The sequence below is a fragment of the Ceratocystis lukuohia genome (genome assembly GCF_044167205.1).
Source record: "Ceratocystis lukuohia strain C4212 chromosome Unknown Supercontig1_pilon, whole genome shotgun sequence".
NCBI classification, from domain to species: Eukaryota; Fungi; Ascomycota; class Sordariomycetes; order Microascales; family Ceratocystidaceae; genus Ceratocystis; species Ceratocystis lukuohia.
The window spans coordinates 3,237,825-3,253,397 of record NW_027263520.1 but is presented as its reverse complement, the minus strand read 5'-3'; the positions used below and the strand labels follow the sequence as shown (position 1 = coordinate 3,253,397).

The following is a 15,573-nucleotide window of genomic DNA, read 5'->3' as shown; positions in this document are numbered from 1 at the left end:
TGTAATACAATATGACTTGAAAATGGCGCATGCACAGGTGATGGGTAATGGTATAGTAGATTGTGAACTATTTTTGACTGAGAGATGTTGAGGTGGAGACTAGCGATTCTTCTATCCCAAATCCGTGTCATGAATTTTTGCCACAGCGGCTTATCATGAAGTTAATAAGATGGAGATGGAGATGGAGATGGATAAATGAAGAAGATTAAGAGGGGGTAAAATCAGTGCAAAATATTCAATGTAACCTTAGGTGTCGTACCAGATACGTAATTAATTCTGATCATAAGCCTTGTACGGTCTATTGTACTATGGTAATCTATGTATTTAAGCATCATCACAATCACCGTGGCTATTCTGTCCGTGGAGTAGAGGACTGACCTTTATAAAGCGGGGTGATCTCATCGTTGCAGACACTGTTGGAACGCCACAGCCTCGAAACTTAGGGATGGGAAGATCGAGAGTAAGCTACGAATCTTACTGGCGGCGCATTAAGCGTACTTGTAGTCGCGTAATATATGGTGTGTCAGTGGGGTTTACATGTGGGATGCTCTACTGTATGCTTACGGCTTATAAGCATTGGGGCCTTGGTTGGAGACCTGGCTACAGAATCTGTTTTTTCATGTGTACAAACAAGCTTGTATTAAGAAATAATTTACCTTGCTTTACCGAGAGCGTGCCTACAGTACGGGAGCCATGTCTCGGTACTGCTGCATATCTACGCCTGATACAAGCTCTAAACCGCACTATCGCTTTGATTTGTTATAGCAAACATACGGGCCCGGACCGAATCTTGAAGGAGAGAAATGCTTGGGCTTAGAGGGAGACTAATTGATCCCAACAAGCAATGAAAGCAGCATTGTTTGCTTGTATATGATGCTGTGCGGGTGGCTGGCGGCCAGTTTAGTCTAATGTTGGCTACGGCATGAAAAAAGAAAAGCCATGGAGACTTTCATCGGATTGGGGATGCCATTCTAAGTACATTGGTATATTGGGAAAGAGTAGATAAAAGGCCCATTCTCCCCTGGGTCTGTTAGTAGTTTGGTATTTGCTTCTGTGATCTGTGTCCCCATCAGTTCAGATCGACCTGACCGACTGCAAAAGATCTATCACAGCAAGTAACATCATCTCCATCCCATAATGAAGCTCCCTTTCCTGCTTGTATCGCTCCCCATACTGGTGGCAGCTGTACCACTGAAAAACAACCAAGCTACTAGCCCAGGCCCGCAAATCCTAGCACCCGCCCTGGCTAACGACAACTCTGTCGATGACTTTGTTCAAAAGACCGGACAGACCGGGTTTCCGTCCCCATACGCAAAAGAACTGGTCCCCAAGGGCTATAAGCCGCTTGATAGCGGCGTTGATTTTCCGTCTCCAAACTTACTGAATGCCGACGATAAATCTCACGGAGCAGCGGCGGTTGCTGAAACTAAGAACGACATCAGTGCTTGTGATCACAAAGATAGCATTCCAAGCGATGCCCATACTGCTCATGCACGTGGGTATTGTAGCCTGTCTAGTGCTGCCAACAACTTCCGTCGTGCCGAGTCTCTAGGTTATAACAAAATTGATGTTGTTCCTAGCTTTGGGAATGCTGAGGCTGAGGGTTATAAAAAGATTGATGTTGTTCCGAACTCCCGCCGTGACGAGGCACTAGGTTACAAGAAAGCAGATGTTGCTTCGAAACCTAGCAAGGCATACCTCAAACTTGATGCTAGCACTAACGCCGAGGCTCCTCATCTTTCCAGGAAGGGGATTTACCGTCCGGCTATCAGCCTGAAGGGCCCGAATGATGAAGGGGGAAAGATCCTGGCGCTCCATTCTGGGGAGCCGGAGGTCTCTGATCCTGTTGTATCCAGGACCACGGCCCACGATATCAAATACTTTGTCGAAGAGGATGACGTGGGATATTGCCAGGCCAAAACTGCTCAGTTCTATCGCCTTGACTTTGGTCCTCTGGCTCGCCGTGGCGATTGTGCCGACCTTGCCGAGTATCTTGAGCGTGAGCCAGGATACTTTATTGCCACTGAGCTCAACCAGTTGACCCCTTTGGCCGTCATGAATTCCTGCTATATTCAAGTCATTCGTAAAATTGGAACAAGTGATACTCTGAGGTATGGCTTAGACGATAGTTGTGGATAATGAGTGGCGCTAATCCTTCATTTATAGATTCACTACTAGCGATGTTGCTGCCATATTGAGAAGCTTCCTCGAAGATTACTCAGGGCTCTCTGACAGCTCAGTCATCCACAGTGCCATTGGTACAACTAAGTGCAACGGCCACTATCTCGGTTGGAGTGTGACTGGTGCTTACAACCACACGGTATCATCAGAGTCGATGTAGGCTGGAGAGTATCGCACAGGGGAAGCCGGTGATGTGAAGACAAAAAGTGCCGGACAAAAATGAGAGCAAATGGGGGAGAAGTTGTGATAAGGTGATTGTCGACAAAAATCAAAGCAACACAGTTTCAAGATTTCGACATAGTAGTATAAATAGATGAGTTATCCTTTGTTACCAATGTCAAGGAGAGATTTTGCTCTATGAAAAATGGGACCAACGTAGGCGATGCCTACATCCGCTCCCCCCATTCCTATTTTCGCTCCCCCCTGTTTTTTGGCTAACATAATCAATTTTTTAGTGTATCTCAGCAGTGTTTTGAGCCCTTACTAGCAATGTAGATGTGTAGCAAATGCACTAGATAGAGGTATGTTAAAAAATACATACATACGTACTAGATAGAGGTAAATAATGTAGTGAAAATTGTGTATTGCAAAGCTCTGAATACTTAAGGGGGCATGCCTTCGAAGTCATTGTATGGCCAACCTGATGACACTTGCTACATTTTGAAGCTTTCCTTCTCATAGGCCCAACTTTCTCAAATCCAGACAGCTCACACTTCGTACTTGTGACCGGCTGAGTAGGTGTTTTGAAAGTCAGGCACTTCCATCGCTCTAATTATGTGTTGTCTGCTACGTAGTCTGCTGTACCATTTGCATTTACAGCATTTAAAGCATCTGCTACAGCGTCTGCCTCCATCTCTATCTGGTGTATCTGTAGTCTGCTTGCTGGTGCTGCCAAGGGCTCACAGCAAAGGGAGGGGAGCGAAAATAGGAATGGGGGGGGAGCGGATGTAGGCGGCGCCACCAACGTATATAGGGATGACTAACCTGGCATTGAGCCGGGGATTACCCGGAATATCCCCACATAGAAATTCGGGACGACGTCAGTAAAGACTCCAGAAAGCTCACCGACTACCTATACTTACTTTTTTGGAGGGGGTTTTGATGTTTCGTTTAGAAAAAGCCCAGTGATATGTTATAGATAAGGGGCCCACTGCAGCATCAGATATATTCCATCAATGGGGGTTCACAGCTGCGAAAGAAGATACATTGGAAGATGAGAGAATTCATGGAGGCCGTACAAAAGGCCTTTTACGATGCCACAGGCTGGCACCGGGATAACTCATACTCATCACTTGATGTTACTGCCGACGGTATGCGCCTATGGCTCTATCTACTGTTAAATTGCATTTTATCTATAGCCGAAAGATTTAGTGAGAATACTGACTCTTGATTGAACCTCAGGCCTTCTCAACTTCCATACGCCTCAGGGTTTACACATGACCCTGTCTTCCTTGGCGACGCCCCAGTTCGCAACATCCTATGAACTTGGGACTATTGGCGTAGTTGATGGCTCTCTATCATACCTCTACTCCTCTGTCCCCGTTCAGCGATACTTCACTCCGCAATCGGAAAAGGTCTCACTTCCTTCGCGCATGCAATCTTACCGTTCTCTTTCACCACTCAACACCGACCCTTCGGCTTCGAAAGCCGCACTTAACGGCCCCAATGCAACCTCAAAACTTTCCTATCCATCGCTTCTCTACGGCCGGCTTTATCTGCCCCAATCTATGCTTGAAGCTCTTGTCGTGAAAAAGCTTTCGTCTGCGCTTCAGGTACAACTTAGTGCGGTATCGTCCAAGACTCTGCGCAACGGCGGAACAGTACTAGGTCTGGCGCAATACGATGTCGGCCGTTACGCAATAGAGGGGCTGGCATCTTCCGATGGCGGGCTATTGGGCTTGCGTGGTATCTACAACTTCCATGCTCACGACGAAAAGGCACCGTTGCCATTTCCCGGCGATGGCGAGCGCGAGCGCATTTTTGGGCGATTTAGCACAGGTGCGGAGATATACTACGGAACTTTGAATAAAAGTGGCGGAATCAGTCTCGGTGCGAGGTTTGCTACTTTGCCAGAGCACATGGGCACACCACTTACGGCAACACTGACGATTAACCCCCTCATGGGTAGCATTAGTGCTAGCTATGCTGTTATGGCGGGGAAGCTGTGCACGCTAGGGACAAGGCTGGACTTTAACGTGTATAGCTATGAGAGTGATTGGATGGTGGGCATTGAGCTTTGGCGAAAGAGTTTTCCATCGAGGGTGGCTGCGATGTCTGATGCTGTGGAGCCAGACAAAAGCAAAACAGCCAACATAAAGAGGTCATCTATCCAAAGGCAGACCGAGAATATGGCGATGACATCCCAAAAGCCAAAACCGCTGGTAGGACAGGCGCTAGGTTCCACAATGAAACCTGTGCCAGCACAAAGTCCGCAAGACAACTCATCAGCAGAACTGCCTGCGGCGCAGACATCCGGGTTTGAACGTAGTTTCCAGGCAAAGATGGAATGGCGTCTTGACGCTCCGCCTGCCATATCTCCTCCCGTTTCTGCCGCCACTGCGGCTGCTACGTCGTCTGTGACCGGCACCAAGCCTTCTTCACCGCTTGGGAGTTCACCAGCTCCTGCTTCGCCTCTGTACACTCCTTCCACGCCGCCTCCCGTATCGACCTCTGTGCATGTTACACCACTAACCACCGGGCCCACGTCCCTGACGAAATCGCAAGGGTCATTGGCTGCAACGGGCGTCACAAAGAGTTCTGTTCCTGCTGTTATTGCTGGCGATGATGCTTCTGCTGGTGTCACTGTTACTGATGTTACGCCACCAGGCAATGACTCGGAGGAGTACAGAGAAGTGATCAAAGCTCGCCTAGATCAAAACATGCGTATAGGGCTTTTGTGGGAAGGGCGTGTCAAAGCCCTTCTTTTTGGCCTGGGCTTTGCAATTGATTTTCGGAGACGGGACCAACCTTTCCGGACGGTTGGGCTAGAAGTGCAGTACTCTTCGTAGAGAGGGATCCTGCATAGAATGGATCTCACCTGGTTCACCTGAATCGCTTGGGTCGCCATTTCCTGTCAAGCAGGTCTTGTGGTGCTTCGGCCTTTTGTTGGGAGAGAAGGGCGAGGGACTTTATTTGCAGTGATGCTGCTATAGGTAGGTTAGGTTGCGTTCATGGTCACATTATCATTATAAAATCGCACATCCATTCTTAATATGGCTTTATTGTGGCCGTTTTATCTCCGTTTTATTTCCGTTATCCTCACCGCTCCGTGATGTTTGCGTGGGGCTTGATAGTTGCTGGCCTTGTCATGAGATTTCTGTTGTACGGGTACGTCCGGTTAGCGGCTAGCGGCTAACCGAGAGACTTGTTGGTCACTGCAAATGCTTATCTTGTCCTTAGGTTTAGAAGGTTGATGCTCTTGAAGCTTGTGTACCTTGAGTATTGCCGTCACTTGGCGAGGCATGCAATCTAAGACAAGAATGCAAGCCCATCATTGTATTCCGCTCGTGGCTTGTCCTTGTAACTGCACGGGCGACTATAGTTGGAATTCTAACAACAGGGGGTCGAATGACTCCAATAGAATTATTCATATCATATCGACCGACGTTACCGAGGAGCCGCATTAGTAGCAATAGCCTAGGGAGGGTCTTGGCAGCACGCGAGAAGACAAACAAGCAATTCTGACACATGGGCATTGGCAGTCCCTTGGAGAACTGTCGTCTCATTTTTCTTCCTTTTCTCTTTCTTCCATGTAGGCAATCCTCTGGACGTAGAAGACTTCTATGTTCATGCCATGTCAATAGGATGAATGCACGGCTGTACAGATACACATTGGGCCAGAGGTGTGTATTTATCAGGTGACCTAATAAGGCCTTAAGCGGAGGTTTCGGCGAAGCAAGTTTGATCGCATGCATCCTTTTTTATTCTCTTGGCTTCTAGATTACTGATTCCTTTTGACCCTTTTAACTATGGGGTTTGTCATCCCTAAAGTTCTTTGTGCTATATAGCTTTTTCGATCGTAACCAGGCACTCATGCCTGATGATTGATAAGCTGCAACGCAAGACAAAATACAACAACCGATGGAGAGGAAAGCGCAGGGCTGCGCTTCACGGAAGCACGGCATGAGACAGACATACATGAATGAAGGAAGATTCATAGTATACTACTAAATAGCTATGCTAACTGACGACAGTGCCTGTCCGAATTGGGATGGATAAAGTGCTACGAAATCATTCTCCCCTTATAAAGGAGTTGTCGGAGTACGAGGTAGGAATACAAAGGCAGCCCACAGGCTATCAGTAGTACCTTGAGAAACATCGAAGCTTGGGTAAGCCGATCAAAGTGGGTTGGGTGATTTATGGACTTGAATACCAAGCAAGCTAAGGCGTTCATTGGCCTAGGATGTTATGTCTGCGGATAATTTTAGGTATTTATGATGCCGATCACCAAGACCGTTAGACATGGGCACCGCAAAAAGGCACGCGGGGTTGTTCGTGCAGTGTCACCGACTTGGAGGACTTTTGGTTTAAGAATTGTCTTGTCTATGTCCGCCTTAAAACTCACACGCTTGGGAGCAATGTGTGTTTCAGAGGGCTGAGTCTGCGGCCTCTCATTTCATATAGAGGACGGCTAAGAGACAAAGGGAAAAACAAGCATCTGTAGAATGACGGTCTGGCAATAGCAGTCTCATCATAGCGCTTCAGGGAGCTACAGCTGGTCTGCTAGGGATACTAGGTAGCCGTATTATTACTAGAAAATGCATTAAGAAATTAGAAGAAATGGAAACAGAAAAAGAAAAAGAAAGGAAAATCACCAACTTAAGGAGCTGTTGGTGGGTCGTTTACAGCAAGGTACCACAAAGAAGTCCCCAGAATAAGGCAGCTGGCAACAGGTGACGACTACCACTTGAACGTAAAGCTAGACTTCGACTGGGATGAAGTTCCGAGTTTCATAAGTACCCTGATGGCCATAGATGGAAAAGTTTGCTAAAGGAGGGGGTCAACGCCTGTGCTTTACATTACATCAACCCATGAGATATGTAGATATAACAGATGTTATCAATCTTGAAGGCGCGACATCACACGACAAGTCACAGCGCGGGCCGACTGACCTGGTAGTCCGGAATAAAGGAGATGGGGTCTTTTGCCTCAGCAATGTGCCGATTTGCAAGTTTGGGGGAGGGAGCATGGCTTCTCCTTATCCTCCTATTCGTGCTGTTGTGCATGTACATACCATGTAGCATGTACTTGCACACGCTGTTTCTTCTCCAAGTCTACGGTCTGACGTTTTGCGATGAAAAACAGTGTCGTGGCTATTATTTTGAGAAGCCCTTAGCCCCGTCCACCTTCACCTATACAAGCAAACAGCACAACGTCCTAAGACAGAAGGGAGGGGAAGCCATAGCTGGAATGAGCTTCGAAGCATGGTTCTTGCGCCCTTTGCACGGGTGAGACAGATTGGCAGCACAGAGCAGTTAAACACAGTAGGGAAAAAGCTTGATCCAATGCCAAAGTTAATTAAGCTGTCAATTAGCTCGCAAGCTTGGATGTTTCCAACATGTCAACCACGATGTCCTCCAGGAGTTCTCTATGTCTACCGCTGCGATTGCAAGTTGCGTTTATCAGCCTTTCTGCAGAAGCTAGCCTATCCATCAAGGTTCTCATGGGTCTCGGCGTAGTTTGTTAGCGTGGAAAACTCAGAAAAAATACGTTATCCTTGCTTCATGTCTTAGTCAATATGAATTCTCGAGCCAATAGAATGTTGGTTTTCTGCATTGCGGGTTCCATTACATTATAGTCGCATACGGTCAAAGAGAAAAAAAGATATACCCATGTATTTTATATACTTAATTTTCTCTTTTTCATACCCTTGGTGCAACGGGCCATCAAGGTTCTTGTAAGTCCTGCGGCTAAGCCCCATGTTCGTTTCTCTATGCTAGTCTCTCCCCACCCACCTGCTCTTTCTTTTCTCAGTCTTTGCTTCAACGTGTGCAGCTTTGCAGAGACATTGAATGGACAATCGGACGGAGCTTTGACTGTATACGACTCGGTGGCGTGCTCGTTCTATCCTTACATACATTGCGTCCTTTTGAGTTCCTCCTCTTAGTTCTTCGCGTACTCTTACTACTACTAGTATCTTGTTTCCCTCCTGTCTCTGGCAAACCTTCTACATACTCCGCACCCAAATGTCCTCCTCCTGATCTAGACAAGAACCCGTGTGTCCCAAGGACAAGTACAAAACTTACGGATTTCTTTTCTACTATTGCTCTCACTCTTTCTTCTCTTCTCTTCTCTTCTCTTTCACTCTCCGCCGATTTCTTCGCCTTCTCCTCTCCTCCTCTTCTCTCGCCCGAGTGCCAAGATTCCAGCACGTCCGCCACACACCCGCCGTCGACATAACGCCTTCTGCTCAGCATTAATCACCACCCCCACACCGTCCTACGCTACGCTGACCTACCCTGCCTGCACCTTCACCCCATCCTATCTTATCACTTTCCCTTCTTCCTTTTCCCTTGCTTTTGTCTTGTGCTCCTAGCCCTACCTTTGTCCAGGATCTGTCCCCTCCCGTCTTCTCTCTTCTTGCTCGCCACGACGACCAGCTTTAAAAGCCCAAGACGTCCCTCGCCTCGCATTGTCACCTGGCCTCCATTTTCTTGCTTGATCTGGCTTGCTTAATCTTTCTAGCTTCAAGCTTGCTGTTGTCTGTTTTTCAAGCCATTCCTACTTCCATTTAACGCCCAACATGGCTTTCGAACAGAGCTTGGTCCATCGTCGACATGAAATCGAGTGCTCAACTGAGGTCGATCTCAACCGGCGTGGCTTGAGAATCGCCTCTATCTTCATTATCCTAGCTTCTTCACTGCTAGGCGCTCTCCTTCCCTTATTCTTGAGTCGATTGAACACCAAGTACTCTCCTAAGAATATGTTCTTTGTCTTCAAGTTCATTGGTACTGGTGTCATCATTGCCACTGCATGGATGCATCTTTTGTCCCCTGCTGTTGAAGCTCTCCACAGTGAATGCCTTGCTGATAAGCTTGGAGAATATGACTGGGTTTTCTTCATTGCTCTCATGACCATTCTGCTCATGGTTCTCATTGAAACCCTAGCTACTCACTTCAGTGACTCTATTGCCCGCAAAATGAGTGGGTCCACTTCTCGTGCCGGCGCCCATAACGACACTATGGCCGATGAGGCTGCTCCCACCAATAGCAGCATCTCTGACAACGAGATTCCAGTTGAAAAGGGGGACAACGCGCCTTCTGCTCCTGTAGATTTGAGCTACCTACCGCATTCCCATGGCCATGGCCCTCACATCCAGTCGCACGGCCCCGTTAACAACATTGCTTTCTCTGGTCAAATTATTGCCATCCTTATTTTAGAGTTTGGTGTTATCTTCCACAGTGTTTTCATTGGTTTAGTTCTGTCTACAACTGATGAGGTTGTTGTTCTCACTATTGTATTGGTTTTCCACCAGTTGATGGAGGGTCTTGGTCTCGGCTCTCGCTTGGCTGCCGTCAACTGGCCCAAGGGTCGCGGCTGGTGGCCTTTCTTGCTGTCGCTTTTGTACGCCGTCTCCACCCCCATTGGTATTGCCGCCGGTCTTGGTGCCCGCCCTAACAACGGCAACACCCAAACCCTTATTAACGGCATCTTTGATTCCATATCTGGCGGCATCCTCATGTATACTGGCTTAGTTGAGCTACTCGCTCATGAGTTCATGTTCAACGAGGATATGAACCGCTCACCCCTCCGAGTCAAGTTTGCCGCTCTGTCCTGCGTGGGCTTTGGAGCAGGTGTCATGGCTTTACTAGCCAAATGGGCTTGAAGAAGAAGAAAAAAGGAAAGAAAAAAAAAAGGTGGTAAAATTATTATGTACTATGCATGCATGCTGTTGACAGATGGCGGCGGCTTTGTTGGATAGGACTGTTGAATGGAATGTGCCATGATTGATACCCACAGACATGTTTTTAGGTGTTTTTTCAATTAAAGAAGATGCTTTTCTAAAATAAATTAAAAATTTGCTCGCAATTTCTTGAAGTAATTATAAAGACTTGAGGCTCTTCTAGATAAGATGTTATTTGATCAAGGTAGTTGTTGAGAGGATGAGAGGATGAGAGGAGCCGAAACTAGGGTTACGATTGTATAACTAGGGTTCTCTGGCACAGTAAGAGCGGTGAAGAGTTTTGCCGTTTTTTGCGGCACACCGCCTAACTTTTTTTCTCGCCAGAAGTTTAGCGGTATGATATGGAGAAGGTTGTATGGAATCAACGAATACCCAATGCTAAATACAACGGCTTTCGCTATTAAGTGCTGGATAAACCGACACTAATAAATTAGCTATTTACTTCTATATTTATCAGGCACATCTGTATATCGGAACAACCACCTAGCAAACCGCAAAATGCCAGCCAATATCGTGAAGAAGCGCAAGCTTTCTTACGATGCCGACGGCCTCAAGACGAAGAAAACGCCTAAGCTGATGCGCGACAAGGCTAAAATTGAAGCAAACATGAAAGCAAAGAATCTCAAGAAGAAGTCCACCGTCGCCAAGAATACTACCGCCACTGTTGCTTCTTTTACTTCGGAGAAACCCAAGGCTAAGAAGGAGCCACTAAAGAAGACTACGAAACCTGTACCTCAGCCCGCGGAAGAGTCTGAAGAGGACTCTGAAGACGATGACGAGGAACAGACTGTCGCCAAACAGCTCGAGGCCGAGGCCGAGGCTGGCGTCAGTGCCAGCGCTGGATCTGAGTCTGATTCTGAGCCCGAAGAAAGCTCCGTGCAAGAAGGCAAGGAGGATGAAGCTCAGGAGGATGAAGCCCAGGAGGAAGAGAAGGAAATACAAACGTTTAAGGAACTGGTATGTTGTGGTATTATCAATAACGACGTGATTTTAGGGATACATGGTCTAATATATCTAACAGGGCGTTGTTGATGCTCTGTGCGAAGCTTGCGACAACCTTGGCTACAAGAAGCCAACTCCCATCCAACAGAAATCGATTCCTGCTGCTGTTACTGGTCGCGACATCATTGGCCTTGCTGAGACCGGCAGTGGAAAGGTGAGCTACATCTATTTCAAGTCGACTGAATACTATTACTAACAAAACTATGCAGACTGCTGCATTCTCTATTCCTATTCTCCAAGCTCTTCTCGACAAACCACAGCCCTACTTTGCCCTTGTTCTTGCCCCTACTCGTGAACTGGCTACCCAGATTGGCCAAGTATTTGACGCTCTCGGCGCGCAGATTTCGCTGCGCTGCGCCGTCATCATTGGTGGTTTGGACATGATCACCCAATCGATTGCGCTGAGCAAGAAGCCCCATGTCATTGTTGCCACACCTGGTCGTATTCTCGACCATCTAGAGAAGACCAAAGGTTTCTCATTACGTTCTCTCAAGTACTTGGTTATGGACGAGGCCGACAGACTGCTGGACATGGACTTTGGTCCTATTCTGGACAAGATACTCAAGTTTTTGCCTCGCGAGCGCAACACCTACTTGTTCTCAGCGACTATGTCTTCCAAGATTGAGTCGCTGCAGCGTGCCTCCCTGCGTAACCCGGTTCGTGTGAGCATTAGTGCCAACAAGTACCAGACTGTTTCAACTCTGAAGCAAAACTACGTTTTCATCCCCCATATGCACAAAGATACCTATTTGATATATCTCATCACGGAATTCGCCGGCCAAACAACCATTGTCTTCACGCGTACACAGTACGAGGCCCAGCGCATTTCTATCCTGTTACGCACACTTGGATTTGGGGCTATCCCTCTGTATGGCCAGCTGTCCCAGACCGCCCGTCTGGGCGCTCTGAACAAGTTCAAGTCTGGATCTCGTGAGATCCTGGTAGCTACTGACGTCGCTGCGCGTGGTTTGGATATCCCAAAGGTCGATTTGGTCATCAACTTTGACCTACCCCAAGATAGCAAGACTTATGTACACAGAGTCGGCCGCACAGCTCGTGCCGGTAAATCTGGTGTTGCCATTACCATCATGACGCAATATGATATCGAAATCTTCACGCGTATTGAGGCAGCACTGGGGATGAAATTTCCAGAATACCCCACCGAGAAGAACGAGGTTATGGTCTTCCAAGGTCGTGTCGAGGAGGCGCAGCGCCATGCTAAGATGGAGATGAAGCAGCTCCAGGAAAGCAAGGGTAATAAGAGAGGCGGAAAGACTCAGCGTGGCCCAAGAGGTGCTGGCGGTAACCGGAGAAGACATGACGGCATGGATGCTGAAGAGGGTTAATCAGTTGGACGGAAAGGCAAATACAGCATGGCGTTCAGGAAAAAAAAGCAATTTAGATATCAATCTTTCATCATGTTTAATGAGGCAAATCATTTTACCATCTACACGTTACTATTGCTATGAGGATCATGCAGCACTCGTCATGGCTGGTGCTTAGCTGGAGGTCAACCTGAGCTCAGATAACCATTATTTATATATCAGCCGAAGTTTAACCGCGCCACGCTCAAGTGGAGCCATGAGCCCTAGATAGTCCAAAAGTGGAAACTCCACACACAAACTGCTTTTTTTTTTGCTAGCGTCCAATTGGGGAGCTGGACGGCTGATAATATCTGGCTTTCAATTTTTCTTTTGATCAGCCCCAGTCTCACGACATTTCCATAACCTCTCTTTAAGTCCCTCCCGACAATTAAAATCAGTCAAAATGTACGGTGGTGTTTCCGTTCGCGACGTTGATGTAGGTTTTCCTGAACTTCCCTCGAAAAGAATGACCTGAAAGCGCAGAAGACCCCAGCCACGAAATCGAAGCCTGCTCCACGACGAACATTTGAAGTTATCAGTTATCAAACATTTCCACGTTTCGCCCCGAGTTTACGATATATATGAAGAAGGATAGCAATCATGCTGCTTACGCAAGTAGAGAACATGAGCTTCTTTTAAAACCGGACAAGCCAATCCAGCCAAAGACCGGACTGTTGAGAATACATTCGTCTCTTTGAACGCTACTGGTATTGATGTAATCTTGGACAATATATCTTGACAGACGAAATGCGACATACTTGAAATATTTCTTATCTGAAATGGATAACGGGCTCGACACTGGCTGGGGGAAAGTAGAAAGTTCTGTACCATCACAGTTTCTTGTCTATACATATGGGATCCATTGAGCAGGCGTGAGGGGGTCGAAAGACCTCTGATGACGGAATTTTTGCTAATAGAGGATCTTGTGAAATGTAGGCGCAGAAGTTCATTGGCGCTTATGCTGCCTTCCTGAAGCGTCAGGGCAAGCTGCCCATTCCCGGTAAGCACCAACCGCTTCTACTTGGCCTGTGATGGAGGATAATTGTGCTAACTATATATCCAGGTTGGGTTGATACCGTGAAGACTGGTTCCAGCCGTGAGCTGCCCCCCAGAACATCGACTGGTTTTACGTCCGTGCCGCTTCGGTCGCTCGCCACGTCTACCTCCGCAAGACTGTCGGTGTTGGCCGCCTTCGCAAGGTCCACGGTACCGCCAAGAACCGCGGTGTCCGCCCTTCCAAGCACATTGATGCCTCCGGCAATGTCGACCGCAAGATCTTCCAGGCCCTTGAGAAGATCGGTGTCCTTGAGCAGGATGAGGAGAAGGGTGGCCGCCGCATCACTGAGGCTGGCCAGCGTGATCTGGACCGTAAGTTCACTGAGCCTCGTCGTCTCTAACATGAGCATCGTGCTAACTATCAATTCAGGTATCGCCCAGACTACCCTGGAGGCTGAGGAGGAGGATGACGAGTAAATGTTTCATACGTAACATAAAAAAAGTTAAATGAATCATTAAAATTTGGAACCGGAGTTCAAGGATCTATCTGCTTATAGAGTTGGTTAAGATGTTTTTGTACCATGTCTCTTCCCTTTTCCCTCTTTCTTGTTTTCCTTACCATGAGATCTACGGCGCAATTCAATGGCCTGTTAAAGTGTGCACCATGAAGATGGCGATGGCGTGTTTCCCAACCTCATCTCGACGGGTAGAAAGCTTTTTAAGGCCTGTGGAAATAGCATCGCTGTGATCTTTGGACACGCACTTGCTAGCATGTAGAAGGAGAAAGTAATCGGTTGATAACCCTACGTTTCATCCACCACGTGGTCTTAAAACCCTGGATTAGGTATTAGTGCATGCGAGCCTAACGACCCATTACTAGTTCATGGGCTATTGAGGCTACGATGCCTAAAGGAGTAATGCTGAATACATGGGCCACTACCTTTGTGCCTATCTATCTATGTGCTTTTCCCTGGCTTTCGTTTGAAATGAGTTTCTGGCAAACAAGCGAGATGGGCGGGCGCCAGCACGCAACCACAACCGTGCCGCTTGTTATTAGAGTACTGTGGAAAAGGCGATCAAAAATGAGGCTGTGTGACTCAAGTGTTGATATCGGCCGCAGCCGTTTTATTTTTTATGAATAGCTTGTAGAATTTGCTAGCTAGGCCTCATAGTGTGTGGGGACCGGCTTCGAGGCGATATTTGCTTGGCTATATGTGAGGATGTCTCTGATATGTCAAGAGGACTTGAAAGCAGCATTGAAATGCTACCAAAAACTACATTAGAATTGCAAAGGCGTGTAATCAATAAAACCCCGCGAAAGCTTGATAGCTATCACCCTACCGCTAAGTGGCTACTCTAGATACTACGCTAGACTTGGAGCAAAAGCAGCAGCACCTCAAGATTCTTTCACAGAGCTAATACAGTACAAAACTAGACATAAGTTTTCAGGCCACCTTTAGTCACGGGTTGTTGGATCTGAAGTTCCTGTGACTTGGTTGGCTACAGGCTCTCAATATAAAAACCAACCGCTTTAATTGGACGCCTCTGATTTGTACATGACGACATATGCATTTCTCGCGCAAAACCCTTGATACGAACTCTCTGGCTTCTACTACAAACCTACAAGGAACAAGGCCCTATCGTGTCATAATTAGACTCTATTAAGCAGACGTGGAAAAGACCTAGTCAGCACGCTGTGCTGGGTTGACTTTTTCCCGAGTAGCTACTTCCCTTGGCGCTCTTCTATCGCAGTCCCTTTTACTTCCAACAAGGTATGAAGCTTCCTAATCTAGTGTTTGGCTTACCCTCATCGTGATATGTTGTTTTCATCTTTCAATATTGCACCTCGCACCATCTATGAAACCTATCTAACATGGCCTTACCGTACAACCTTCTCCTACTCTTGAATCTAGACTGGTATCCTTTATCACCAAGTCTCGCAGTCTTGGATTAGCGTCCATATATCAAGCCTAGCGGACTCGAAATTTCCACGTTGGGTATTGAGACTAGATAGACATCGTCTATTTCGACCATCTACTGACCGTTGTCAAGCCTTCCTGCCTTTCAAGTGCTGGCTTTGCCATCTTCATATTTACCCTATCACACACCATCACACGGCCATTTCGA

The 15,573-nt window shown here is 47.3% G+C and overlaps 5 protein-coding genes across 5 annotated transcripts; all 5 read left to right on the top strand.

The window, feature by feature from the left end:
* Positions 1 to 1,137: 1,137 nt before the first annotated feature.
* On the top strand, positions 1,138 to 2,341 carry HOO65_010805 (uncharacterized protein; the record flags this gene model as incomplete). The annotated part of the gene is made up of 2 exons (XM_071005932.1): positions 1,138 to 2,111; positions 2,167 to 2,341. 2 exons carry the CDS (start codon positions 1,138 to 1,140, stop codon positions 2,339 to 2,341), a joined length of 1,149 nt encoding a protein of 382 aa, XP_070862627.1.
* Positions 2,342 to 3,394: 1,053 nt separating this feature from the next.
* Positions 3,395 to 5,189, top strand: HOO65_010804 (Mitochondrial distribution and morphology protein 10; the record flags this gene model as incomplete). The annotated part of the gene is made up of 2 exons (XM_071005668.1): positions 3,395 to 3,491; positions 3,583 to 5,189. 2 exons carry the CDS (start codon positions 3,395 to 3,397, stop codon positions 5,187 to 5,189), a joined length of 1,704 nt encoding a protein of 567 aa, XP_070862626.1.
* Positions 5,190 to 8,923: 3,734 nt separating this feature from the next.
* On the top strand, positions 8,924 to 10,006 carry HOO65_010803 (Zinc-regulated transporter 1; the record flags this gene model as incomplete). The annotated part of the gene is made up of 1 exon (XM_070999807.1): positions 8,924 to 10,006. The coding sequence occupies one exon, from the start codon at positions 8,924 to 8,926 to the stop codon at positions 10,004 to 10,006; it is 1,083 nt and encodes a 360-aa protein (XP_070862625.1).
* A 576-nt stretch (positions 10,007 to 10,582) lies between these two features.
* Positions 10,583 to 12,432, top strand: HOO65_010802 (ATP-dependent rRNA helicase rrp-3; the record flags this gene model as incomplete). The annotated part of the gene is made up of 3 exons (XM_071005647.1): positions 10,583 to 11,041; positions 11,106 to 11,240; positions 11,296 to 12,432. The coding sequence occupies 3 exons, from the start codon at positions 10,583 to 10,585 to the stop codon at positions 12,430 to 12,432; spliced, it is 1,731 nt and encodes a 576-aa protein (XP_070862624.1).
* Positions 12,433 to 12,853: 421 nt separating this feature from the next.
* On the top strand, positions 12,854 to 13,923 carry HOO65_010801 (40S ribosomal protein eS19; the record flags this gene model as incomplete). Its single annotated transcript, XM_071006009.1, has 4 exons — positions 12,854 to 12,886; positions 13,387 to 13,450; positions 13,552 to 13,818; positions 13,877 to 13,923. The coding sequence occupies 4 exons, from the start codon at positions 12,854 to 12,856 to the stop codon at positions 13,921 to 13,923; spliced, it is 411 nt and encodes a 136-aa protein (XP_070862623.1).
* Between the last annotated feature and the right edge of the window lie 1,650 nt (positions 13,924 to 15,573).